Source organism: Anopheles merus, chromosome 2R, assembly GCF_017562075.2.
Source record: "Anopheles merus strain MAF chromosome 2R, AmerM5.1, whole genome shotgun sequence".
Lineage (NCBI taxonomy): Eukaryota > Metazoa > Arthropoda > Insecta > Diptera > Culicidae > Anopheles > Anopheles merus.
Window position 1 is genome coordinate 48,813,213 of NC_054082.1, and position 12,448 is coordinate 48,825,660.

The following is a 12,448-nucleotide window of genomic DNA, read 5'->3' on the forward strand; positions in this document are numbered from 1 at the left end:
GTTTGTACAGTTTGGTCGCGCTTTCACCTTGCTCAAGCACCGAAACGCTACCCAAACAGCGTGGTGTACTACGGGTATTATCTGCGGGTTCTATAGGTGTGTATGTGGGTCGTGGGGGAGAAGGCGTCATATTACTAGGTTACAACATCTACCGTCATATATTTTAGTGTTTTGTGAACTTTGTCACGAGTGTGTCATGTTGATGGGGTAAATGGGGAAAGACACACCACTTGATTGTATTTTTCTTCCTCGCTAAAGCTAACGAGCGCACCACCGAAAGCTATGGAAGACAATGCAACAGTCAGGTGGAGCGAAAGGACTTTGCCTTTTCATCCGAGCCCTGCCTTATTTAATGATACACGTGGGAGCTGTTAGAGCCGGGGACAGGTTTGCTGATAAGAGTCGCGCAGCTGCTGACCTGAAGCGGAGGCTTTGAAGCGACCCATGTAGGTGAAGTTTGCTGATGTGATAGACATTTTTGATATAGAATATTTTTAATTATTTGCCAGTCTGGAATGAAACATATTTGTTTAAAAATATCTGCATATAAAATTAAGCCATAATTGTCTCTTGCTAGGGAAGCCATTTCGTTCGTCTTCGTCATTGTTCGTTTTGATTGTGTTCTTTTCATTCCAAATCATTCAGTAAAAACGTAGAGCGCAAAAAGCTCTATTTCGATCCTCTAGATCCGAAATCGTTTCAACCGAATGTCTTTCAAATATGAAAACGCTTCTGAGTGTGTAGTGGAGAAGGATAATATTGCAACCATTGTTTATAACAACGCCTGCTGCCCATAATGGCGCGCGTATCCCTAGACGTTTGCGGGAGCAATCACTATCATCATTGGATAGCAGAATCCATTATTCAACCCGTGCCATCCCTTCAACTGATGCTGATGAATGTAAGACGACGACTGACGGATGAACCGCCGTATGTCGCTAACGTCAACTGGCGGCTTTATCGCTGGTGTCAATGGAGACGCTTGGTGGTTAATTGTACCAGGAAAGCTGGTACCGAGAAATGTGAAGCAAAATACACATACACTCACCTACATACACACACGGACACCCTTGAGATGCTCGGTACCTAGTCGCCCTGTGGGCAACTGTCCATCGGTGTGTCTAGTCATCGGTTTGCGAAGAGACAAAAACGGCTTGACGGCGTGTGGTGGCGCACGATACTGGTAATGGTGTTGGTAGGATTTTGTTGATTACTCTCAAGTGTTTCTTCACCTGCCCGTTCTTTGTAAAGATTTGTGGATCAAAGACGACATCAAAATTACCAGACCCTGACCAGACGGTAAGCGTAAAATCGCGCTCGTTACAGGAACAGTCTGGGTGGGTTGATGGGGTTGCTGTTTTTTTATTCGTTGTGTGCACTGCATTCTGGCGTTATTTTGCGTAGCAAAATGTTGATGAAAAGTGTTTGGGTATGAATGGCTAAAGAGCGAACAATTGCGACGGCGCCAGTAGGCTCGGGTGCTTTTCATCGGTTGACAGCTTACGCGAAGAAGATGATAGTTGCGCAGATGAAGAGCGTTATTAAAGCCGAGCGTGTTGTCATGAAATGTGAATAATTTTGCTTCATGTTTGCGGAACGACTTAAACGTTACTGATTGTTTTCTGCTCATTAAAGTTATATTGCACAAATTGCGATCTAATGATTTCGAGCATTTCAAGTTTGAAGCAAAATTTAAATAAAAATGGTAGTGTTTTTTTAAATATTATGACCAAATAATGTATAGTTTAATTAATAATACATTAATAAAACAGTTTTTATAAGGAGTTGACCATTGGCGGCTGAAATCATGCCAACATTTGATACAAAACCATACACAAAACTAGCCTAAGGCTTTCAGTTTAGCTTATTTTGCTTTTCAATTTAGCCTGAAAAGGCCTGAAAACAAACGCCAAGATCAAGTTGAGCCCATGTTTAATTCATGTTTGTTTGCTGAAACATGAATGATGATTTAAAAGGTATTAAAGGTATTTAAACTCTTTTCAAACAGAAAAAATAATTTGAAGTGTTTCAATTTTGTGTGGAATGCATGGAAAATGCAACCGGGCTGATGCATATTATTCCACTGACAGGCTGAAATTTCAGCTTTTTGGTTCAAAACATACAAGGGTCTTTAAAGAAATACATTGTCATTGATGTTGCTACAATATTTTTGATTGTGCGTCTTTAACATTCAATCAGAAAATAAAATAATTTGTTTGCAAATTAAATCTCTCGTTCAACAACACGTTCGTAAAATAAACATTTTTTGTGTTGCGAAACGGTCCAAAAACTCAACTCGTTCACGTTTTTGACGTCTCACGCCACTAGGCCGTACTACTTAATTTAGCAACCGTGGCTGTGCTGCACCGGAAGTGCATGCAAAGTGTTAAAACCTGACAAAAGTACAATCGCGTGCGCTCACTTTAGCGGTGGCGCAAGGATTGCTCACAGAAAATGAAAAGTGACTCGGCCGGTCAGAGGCCAGCCTCGCCATCGGAAGCACAAACCGGTTTCGTGGTGCAAAGCGATTCATCAACGCGGCAAGAAAAGTGACACGAAAATAAAGACCCGATTTCCCGCGTGGAAAACAAATAGTAGTATTAGTACTTTTCCTTCTCTTGAAGACTAAAAAACGAAAATTGTACGAAAAGTGGCCGCATGACTTCAAGACGTGTCAGAGAACGTGCATTTCTTAAGTGGCAGAGACGACGGGCAAACAATCCAGCAAGGGAGCTGATTGTAGCAGCAAGAATTAAAAAAATACTTTTAATTTATTATGCAAATTGTCCAACTTTGCTTGCGCGCCCGCATGCGGAAAAACGAGACTTCTTTTCGACTAGCGCTCGCTTCGCTTTTAGCTTTCCGGTCAGATTCGCTTTTAGCTTTTCGGTGGGTTGGGGTGGTCCATTTTTGACGGTGTGATTCTGTGTGCTGCTGTGACTGCGGTTTGGTGCCGCTTTGCGTCATGGCGCACTTCCGGCTACCTCTTGAAAAATGACCCGATGCGTTGTAGGTTGGCTTGTGATGGTGGCAATGATGGTGGTGGTGGTGGAAGTTCTGTGTGTATGTTCTTTCTCTCTATTTCTGCTTAGCATTTGCTGGTTTCCCTTCGCACACTGATTGCATTCTTGTTTTCCCTTTCCACAGTCACAGAACGAAAGACTGAGACACTTCCAAATGAATGGCGGTGGACCGCAGCCAAGTTTCGAGGAAACCATACAGAGGGTAAGTAAGGGAGCACGGGTACGTTGGTGCGACTTTTGCAGTTTAATTTCCATTCGACGGCGACCGCGTTATTAAGCGCTTTAGTCGTTTGTTGGGCGCTTCAGTCGCTTCAGTTTTTGAAGTCGGGCGAACACAGTGTAGTAGTGAAAAATGTTCCGAAATTGCTTGAGTTCTTTTCACTCGCCCAGCGTTGTTTGGTGCACCCGTTTCGCGCGTTTTTTTTTGTTCGGAACTTACCTTTGCGGCACCGCTCCTTCTGCCCGCTCGCGCTACGCTCAAAGCACGTTTAATTATTTTTCAAGCTTGTTACCTCGTTTCGTAAAATTAAAACTCACCGCATGGGACAGTAGTGGTAGTGGTGGAAGAAGAAAAAAACCAACCCACAACCACAACGCTGAGCAAATCGTTCTGGACAATCAGGACGTGAAACGCGCAACCTAACGCCTAGAAAATGCAGCAGGCCAATGTGTATGAGCGAACGGGCGATGGCACAGGAGGGTGAAAAAAAGGCATAAAGCCTCGGCAGAAAATAGAGTGACATTGCGCTACTTTGCCACTTTTGATGGCAAATCTCCTCCCGCTACTTGGTGCCGTGGGGAAAACACTTGAAACTTTTCACCAGCTCATTTGTTTTCACGGCATTTATCGTTAAAACTTTGCATTTTTTGCTAGCCTTTCCACCCAGTTATCGTTAGTTATGCTAGTGCGTTTTCGTTCCCTTCTACTTTCTTCGCTCGTCAACGGTTTTTTTTTAAATTTAGCGTTCTAATTTTTGTTCGTTTGATTCTTCTTTTTCCCCCCACACCTGCGGAATGGGGCTTTCTGCGGCTCCTTTCTGTTGTGTTTTCTCTCTCTCTTTCCTTCCTATAATCCCAACCGCAACTTGCGTACAGCTAAAAATACAGGAAGCGCTACGGAAGAAGGAAAAGTTTCAACGCGAACACGAAGAGGTAAGTGCGTTCGGCTAGAGTGCATGCTACTAATAGTTTTAGATTTTCCCCTTAGTTTTTCCCTCGTTCTGTTTTCGGTTACTTCGTTACTTGTTTGTTGAGCTTGCAGTTGTGCTCCTATGGCGTGCTGTGTATGCCAACTGCACCGGCGAACCGGCAGTAAAACGATAAATCTTACGTTGCTTTTCCCAAACATTACCGTGCATTTTCACCGATCTGATCATTACGGAATCGTACTCGATTGGTTGTTTTGTTTCCCAAAGCGCTCCCAACCATCTAGGTGGCTTGTTTTTTTCCCTTGTTTTGAGTGTTCGTTATTGGCATATTTGGACTTTATAAACATGTGTTGGCCTTGTTAGCTTGCTATCGTTTGCATTGGGAAAATTTGTTTAAACTAAATTTTGAATTTCCATTCTTTCCGTTCGTGCCAAGTATGGCACGGTGTATTTGCAGGCCATCAGAATAGCTTGGTTAAAGGCAGTTTTGTTTTACATGAGCCCATTTTGTTATCACCACTGTGCTGTTGTCAGTTAATTGTTGTAATGAAATGTTATTAAGACACACAAATGTATATCTGTTTTATTGGTATTTTATGTTATCATAAGTAGCTTTTGATCAAACACACCACAGTTGTACCTTCAAAATACTTGTATCAGAGTATTATGGCGTTTTCATTGATATCCAATGAGTTTATCTTTTGGACAGTTTTACACATTATTGTTGTAGAATAATTGAGTTGCAGAGCAGTTTTTAGATACGATTAGAATAAAGAGAAAAAAGTTTACCTTTAAATCCTCAACAATAAGAGAGAAAATTAGCGTAATGGTCATAATGCTGAAACAAAGCATAAGCTAAATTAATAGAACATTATTAACAGCGAAACAAAATCGAAACAAATGGCTTAACAGCCTTTTTTTTGTAAACATTTTTTGTGTGTGATAAAATCGTTCGTTTGTTATAAGCTTGAAACAAACCAACAAACCAACCTCCCTGCTGTGATGAAGTGATTTACTTCACTTTTATAGCATGCTCATAAAAAGCAGAGCAATGAAAATGATTCCCATTTTGTTGTTTTATAGCAATTTTACCCATGCGCTGTGCAAATTTCGATGGCTGGCCAACCGGGCAAAACTTCATCACCAAACATTCGGGCACAAAAAGCGTTCGGGCACGACCGTAATCGTAATGCTACGTTTTTGTAGGCCTGGGATTTAGCTGTTTACGTAGGCCCACCAACGGTCGCTTTCCGTTGCAGTGCATTTGTAAAATCAATTACGGTAGCTTCGGTCGCAGGGCGAGAGAAGAGTGTGCTAGGTTGGCGATAAATTTGAAACATAGCTCCTCTTCAGACGCATCTGTGGGTTTGAGTGTAATGGAGCCTAGATGGGATGGAAGAACCTGGCAAGCTAGAGTTCTAACATCCCGAAAAGGGTAACTGCAAACTGATAGCATAGCATAGTGGTGGTATAAACCTTGCAAAAACTATAGTTTTCACTTATATTCATTCCATTGCTCTCGGCATCCTGGTTACCCCCTTTCCAACGATCCCGATCCCGATAGCATAATCAGAATGGCGGCATCCTAGTGTAGAATGAACAAAGCATAGAGCATACCGTGGTGCTTCACGTTTTCTTTACCTATGTTTGTTTGTTTGTTTTTCTTCTTTCATCTACTGCTTTACGCGTACACTGTACTACTACTACTACTAACCCCAAACTAACCGCAAACATCATCGAACACGCGCCCCGCTTGCCCCAGCGAAACTATTCCAACTCCAACTCGCCGTACTGGATTCGCAGCGATCAGCTTTAAGAGGTCGTAGGCTCCTGCCGGACGCTTCCGATGCAAAGCAGCAGCATGAAAAACATGCATAAAAAAGGGGCTAACCTCCCCTATTTCAACAGAATTTAATTAGCAGCCAAACACTGCTGAACTGGATTGGAGGGTTTTAATGTTGTTTAGAGCTAGAGGGTTGTTATTGGAGAAAACCAAAACCCATAAAAAAAGGCTATCCACTTCCGAGGGGAAGAGGAACGGGTCTCGTTATAATAATGTTACAAATACAAACACGTGTACGATTGGTTAATCAAAATTGCGCACAGGTGATAATGCAAAGTCGATTGGCATTCGAGAGAAATTAAATTTTCCTATTTAGTCAAATGTTTTCTTACATGAAGGAACTGTGTCGTCCTCCCACCCTTTCTTCGTCGTGATTTCTAGCTTGTGTAGACGCGCTCTCGTGGCGTCATTCGTTGTCGTGCTTTTTACCAAACGATTCTCATTGTAACAGATGCGTATGTGTGTGTGTATGGGTGTTTTTGTTTATAAGTGTGTGTTTGTAAACACGGGTAAAAATCAAGCGTATGATTCATTTTCTAATGTGCTTAGAGCAATTGGGGTAGAAAGTTTTGTAGAATGTCATTTGAAAAGGTTGAGAATGTGAACCACATGCTGAGTAAATAAAACGAAAACAAAAAATAGATAATGTTTTGTTTGAACCTATGAAATTTCGAGCTAGTTTACACTTTATTGTAAGTGAAAAGAGTAAGTAAAACGCGATGCAGCGAATAGTAAACGTTACATCACGCTGTAAAAGAACTGTATGTGCAGTGGGCACACATGCGACTAATGTTGGTGTGCTATCGTTTATGATAAAATAAAAGAATATTAGACCGAGCCAACAAGAACGGAATGCACTGCAATATATTCCAGGCAATAGTATGAACCATTTGTACTACAAAACTTCCCATCATGTTCGTGTACTGGGCGGTCACACACACCCCATTGCAGAATACGGACCAAGCAGGATGCACCCGGGGGCCAAGTCGCGCGCTTGTGTGTGTGTGTGTGTGTGTGTGTGTGTGTGTGTGTGTGTGTGTGTGTGTGTGTGTGTGTGTGTGTGTGTGTGTGTGTGTGTGTGTGTGTGTGTGTGTGTGTGTGTGTGTGTGTGTGAGAGAGAGAGTGACCAAGGCTGTGTGTTTATGGCACCCCGGTGGAGGTATTTTGTACACAATTTATTATCAAGAACTCCCATGCTCATACTCTCTTGTCCACGCTCGTACCTTTACGTTCCTTGTGCACTGGTGTACACGTGCCCGTTTCCCAGTTGCTAGTGATTTTTGTTGTATTGCTGACCGCGCGTGGTACAGTAGTGTGCGCATGCTATCGTTCCCCGTTTGTTGTGCACTTTCTCCCTAGCTCGTGAGCAACATTTCCCGGAGAGGTGTGTTCTGGACGCCAAAATGCTTTGCGCCACAATCAAACCCCTCCAAACCTAGTGTAAATAGGAATGATCTGCTTAGCGGTGGTAGTCTAGTGGTAGTCTAGGGGTAGAACCCTCTGACCTCGTGTCTTCGATCCTGCCCATACCGGCGGTCTGTGGTACACACTTTCTCCCCACAGAAACACGCGCACCGTACTGCGTGGAAGTCCTGTGCCTTGTCCCTGTATATTTGCATGCCCACCGTGTTTCGCTAGATAGACTAAGGTAGAAGCAGTATTTGTTGGTTTGAATTTCCCCTTATTCGTTTAATCCCGGTTTGCTATCATCCGCGTCTATCCTCCTGGTGTTTGAGAAAGAGAGAGCTGTGTGTATGTGTATTTGTATATTGTGTATGGGGATGGACGTCCACCATGCCAGCTCATCGTGGACTAGTATTTTTTGCACCCCACGAACAGGGCATTTTGGGCTGCAGCGAATTTGATCTCATAATGAAATTTTATTAGATTTCATATTCCCACGTCCCACCGTGGCTGGGCTGCACACTCAGCTTCCATCGTACGGTGCTATATGCGTTGCAAGCGGAAGAGACACGAAACGTTCCAGTTTTCAATTTCGCTCAACTGTCTATAAGCTCCGTCGCACCACAGACTGACCCCCCATCGATGTGCAGGACCCGGTTGGCTTCCATTCGATGGCTAAATGGTTAAGAAAACATCTCTCGTTTTCCATGAAAATTTGCAGCGTTGATCTCGCGCGTGTTCAATATCTTGCGAACGATCTTGCGCAGCACGACGAACGGGACAGTGTTGATATTGCAAATGCAAAATTAAACGTACGCTAGTGGTTTGAAGGACGGAAGGAAATGGTAGCATAGCAACATTGTATCATTTTTGTGTTGTGTGGATGATGAAAACAAATTACACGAAGAATTGTTGAACTGATTTTACGCAAAACAATCCTAAGCTATCGCATCCTCAGGATTTTATGTCCAAACGAATCTTCAAAGCAAAAGCTGCTGTAGAATATCCAAAATTGAAATAAAATCTGAGCTTCATTGTTAGATTTTCTTATTATGTACAATAACTATGGATTTACAGTGTATAAAGCTTGTAAAATTATTTAAAAAAAAACATTAACAAATCTGCGAGGACATTTGTTTGTTTTTGTATTTTCCCTTAAAAATTTTTCCTTGAAATTACATCACATAATTTAATACGTCATTCTTGTTGCTTAATTTATTTTCAACAGAGACTTTAAGCCTATTGGCCTCATTCGCCTTCTTAAACCTCATCTTAATCAAAACTTAATTTTAAACATTATTCCTACCAAGCCATATCCTACTTGCAGATGATACCTTATCCCTGCAATTTGATATAAGTTTGATGTTTTGTTTATCTTCGTGGCATTTCGGTACGTGCCGCATCAAACTGAAATCAAATCAGCTTGTCCTTTTGCTTGAGAATGATTTTTAGCACACAAAACTCCACAAGACCGAATGCCTCATCTTTTCCTCAAGCAAATTCCAACCATCACCATGGAACGTCAGTGTACGACTTTAACAAAACCGTCCTACTAAGCAGAACCATAAATACACAAACAAACATCCTGGATGAATCGAATTGATTGACCGATAATTGAAAACGCACCCACACCAATCAGGCACATCGTCCGGTCTCCCACTTACGACGGTCGCATGATGATGACAATGCTCGTCTCACTTTTCGCTCCATCAACTCCAGGTCACGAGCTGACCGGCGTGGATAAAATGGGGAGAGGGAAGATTTGATTAGCAACTTGCCTTGCGCCTTGCTCAGGATCTTCTGCCTTGCTCAGTGCCTGCTTCAATTTCAGACATGACAGCATAAGCGCTAACCCAGCGCAAAACCAGGACGGTTGGCTGCTGGACTGGACTGGACGGGACGGTTGAATTTTGCAAACACACCCTACGTGAAACGTGTCACACAAACACAGGGTGGTCTCGCCACAGTCCACAGTGCGCCGCGGTACCGCACTGTGCAAACATAAACGTAAAACGTGCTGATAACTGCACCAAAGTCAACCGCATTAAATCACGCTAGGATTGAATTAATCTCCCGGGAGTCGTAAACCCTCGACCCACGGAGTTGTGGGGCACCGGCGTGTACGTTGAATCGGTCGGGTATGCCTGCCGGTGGTGGTGTTGCTGATCGGTGCCACCGTCGCCAATCCTGCACGCGAAGGTGAAGCAACTAGTCGTGTAACATCCACCTAGCATAATTTCATTTCCTCCTCCCGCTGCCTGCCAGGGGGCAGAAGACTAAAGGAAAATACCTTCATTAGTCTCGCCGTGGGGTAAATAGCGGCGCACAGCCGGAGCAAGGACTCTTGCCGGAAAGAAATGGGTCGCCTCGCGGCGTTAACCACCGTGGCGGAGTCAACGATCCGATGACTAATCTGCAGTCGACGGGTCTGTAAATGTCCCGAAATTATTTATGGAAAAGTGTAAAACCCGAAAATATCTACAACGAGGTGGTAATAACGGTGTGGCTGCGTCTCGCTGGATAACCGCAGCCAGGAGCGCTAAACTGGACTGCTGCTGTGGCGGTTGCCACTGTCGCCACAGTCTTAGTCGCTTTGTTCACTCGACCATGGTCGGAAAAGTAGGGAGTTTCGGTGCAGTTGCGTCTTCAAAACGAAGGGGACACAATGATTTACGGGCACCGAGCGGCTATTTTTACACCATGTTTCTACCGTCCACCCTGTGTAGTCATTTGTTGTTTCGCTGTTGGAATATTAACCGATCACGATGTAACCAGGAGGAATGGCTCCTGGCTACGTCCGATGCTAACTTTGGTCTAGGTTTAAGAAACGGCCGCCCTTGGGGGATTGCGACCGGTTTTATAGCGATGCCGACTCGAATAATTAGGTTTGCGAGCCTTTTTTCGGGTGTAAGGATAATCGGACCAGCGATGAACAGTAGTACGCACGGTTGGTTTGGGTCAGCAGAGATGCGGGCCAATGCGGAGACAGATAGTAGAGAGACGGGTGAATATAGCCAAGTTGCACCTGAGGATTTGTAATAATGTCTGTTCGCTCGGCCGCCATTTTACCCTGAATGTGGCCATTACGGCGCTCTCTAGGCCACGCAAAAGTTCAGTCACACAGTCAATGCTCAAACTAGAATGGTAAAGGGACTACGGTTTTTGCCATGCTCGAGCCGTTCGGTATGGCTCGGTACAGGCTGAAGACGCAGGTGTCCCACCGGAAAAAGGGGCCATCTTTCATCGGGAGCAGCAGGAGTTTGGAATATGAATTAGGGCATTATGGTTTGCAAATTACTTGACTTACTGTTCGAGCCGTTCGGGAGCGCCGGGAGTTAAGGGCACATTTTCAATCATGGGGTAGGAAAAGTTTTTAATATCTTTTAGCAACCAGCACGGCACAGCAGGTATAATGAAAAATTAACAATGCAAAACAGCAAGTGCTTATTGTGTGGGGAAGGACAATTATTGAAACAAGTATTTCGAAAGCAAATAGAAATATTTGTTTTGCGGAGAGTTTGTTCGCAAGAGTTTTGTAAACCAATGTGTCCATGTCCTATGTTTTCTTGAATTCAATTGTTACAGACAATTCTTGTTGAAACTTATAACAACTCGTAAACCCATTTGGAGACTCATTTTGTAAAAAACCTCTATTGATGTTGATTGATTAATGAACGTGCGCTGAAACAATGCCATCATAAATAAATCATCAAACCATGATACATAGCTCAGGACAAAATCACTCTTGCCTCATTGTAGGTAGAGGTACTCTTCAAACACGAATTTAATAACTAACCCATCAACCGATGAGAGATAGAAGTGTGAGCTGATTTATCTGCGTGTCTGATCTGATTGAAGCTCAGCACCAGCACCAGCACCGATTACCAACGGCCGCCATGCATGCCGCCTAATCAATCATGCAGGAATGCTGAAGCGCACACGATCTCGTGCCAGCAAAACAGTAACCACACGGGAGAACATGCCCAACACGTTGCTATCCGAGGCCGAAATTACTAGCGTTGATAACATTCCATCAGCACACCACGGGTTCCAAGAATTGAGCCCTATAAGGGCCTCCGACCGCTCTCCCCGATTGGTTGGTCCCACCCGGCAAAAGATCTCCTCTGTTTTCGAGCAGTTGCTAATATTCGCTAATATGTAATCGCCGTAATGATGGCGGAGGAGCGGGAGGGGCTGTAGAACTGGGCTTGATTGGGGCTAATTTATCCGTTTATTACGTTGTACCACGCCAGCTTCAGCGCAACGGGTACAAAACCGAACGCCTTTGCTTTGCGCCTGAAAGTTAGACTTTTCGCACTACACGCACGCACACAGGTAGGTGTGATGGATGGAGACCGAGGCATTAGGATGAGAGTAAACTCTGGGAAGCTTTTGGGCTTTTCGCACCATGCTCATCAAGAACCGTGGGGTAGTACTGCACCGAGCTGTGTTCGATGGAGTGTGTACGTGAGTGTGTGTGTGTGCGTGGTTTGTATATTTTGTGTATGAGTCACCGTGCACATCGTCGTTTGGCAGCGGTTTGGCAAGCAAAGCGAGCCTAAGCAGTGTTAGAAGAGCACGAGAGAACAATTCCATCAAGTAGGTAGGAGGTTGAAGTGATTGATTAACTTGCGAATTAGCGAAATGTAATCCTTGGCACGTAAATCTCACCCACGGGGAGGCGAAGGATTGGCGGAGTGAGTTAGAATAGTTTTGCTTGCGGCATGCGTTATCTAGCACACGGTTTGCTTCCCTCCTCTCTAACCCCTGGCCTCTTCTCAACACACACATCTACACGTCTGTTCCGGCAAACACTTTAAAAGTACAAGTGGTAGAAGTACTTCTAGCTTGCCCTTTCCGACCCTTAGCTACTTCTAAGCAACCCCCTTCAGCCCTTATTGTACATACATGTCCCCCTCTCCGGTTCATTAGCCCGTCCATGGCCGTGCTGGATGGGGTCGGTGAAAGCAGAGCAGAAATTGGCCCAAATCGAACCCCATCCACGTGGTTGCTCACGGGAATCCTCTCTT

The 12,448-nt window shown here is 44.1% G+C and overlaps 1 protein-coding gene across 7 annotated transcripts in view; it reads left to right on the forward strand.

Moving 5' to 3' along the window:
- The window catches only part of LOC121602250 (PH domain-containing protein DDB_G0275795), a 125,051-nt gene that overhangs the window by 102,587 nt on the left and 10,016 nt on the right, over positions 1-12,448 (forward strand). For 5 of the 7 annotated variants that reach the window (XM_041931025.1, XM_041931018.1, XM_041931005.1 and 2 more), the window contains 2 exons: positions 3,148-3,225; positions 4,119-4,175. In XM_041931025.1, the coding sequence (XP_041786959.1) occupies positions 3,148-3,225; positions 4,119-4,175 (135 nt within the window). Of the gene's footprint in view, positions 1-3,147; positions 3,226-4,118; positions 4,176-5,933; positions 7,038-12,448 lie in introns of those variants that run through there. The other 2 variants (XM_041931046.1, XM_041931037.1) reach the window with 2 other exon arrangements.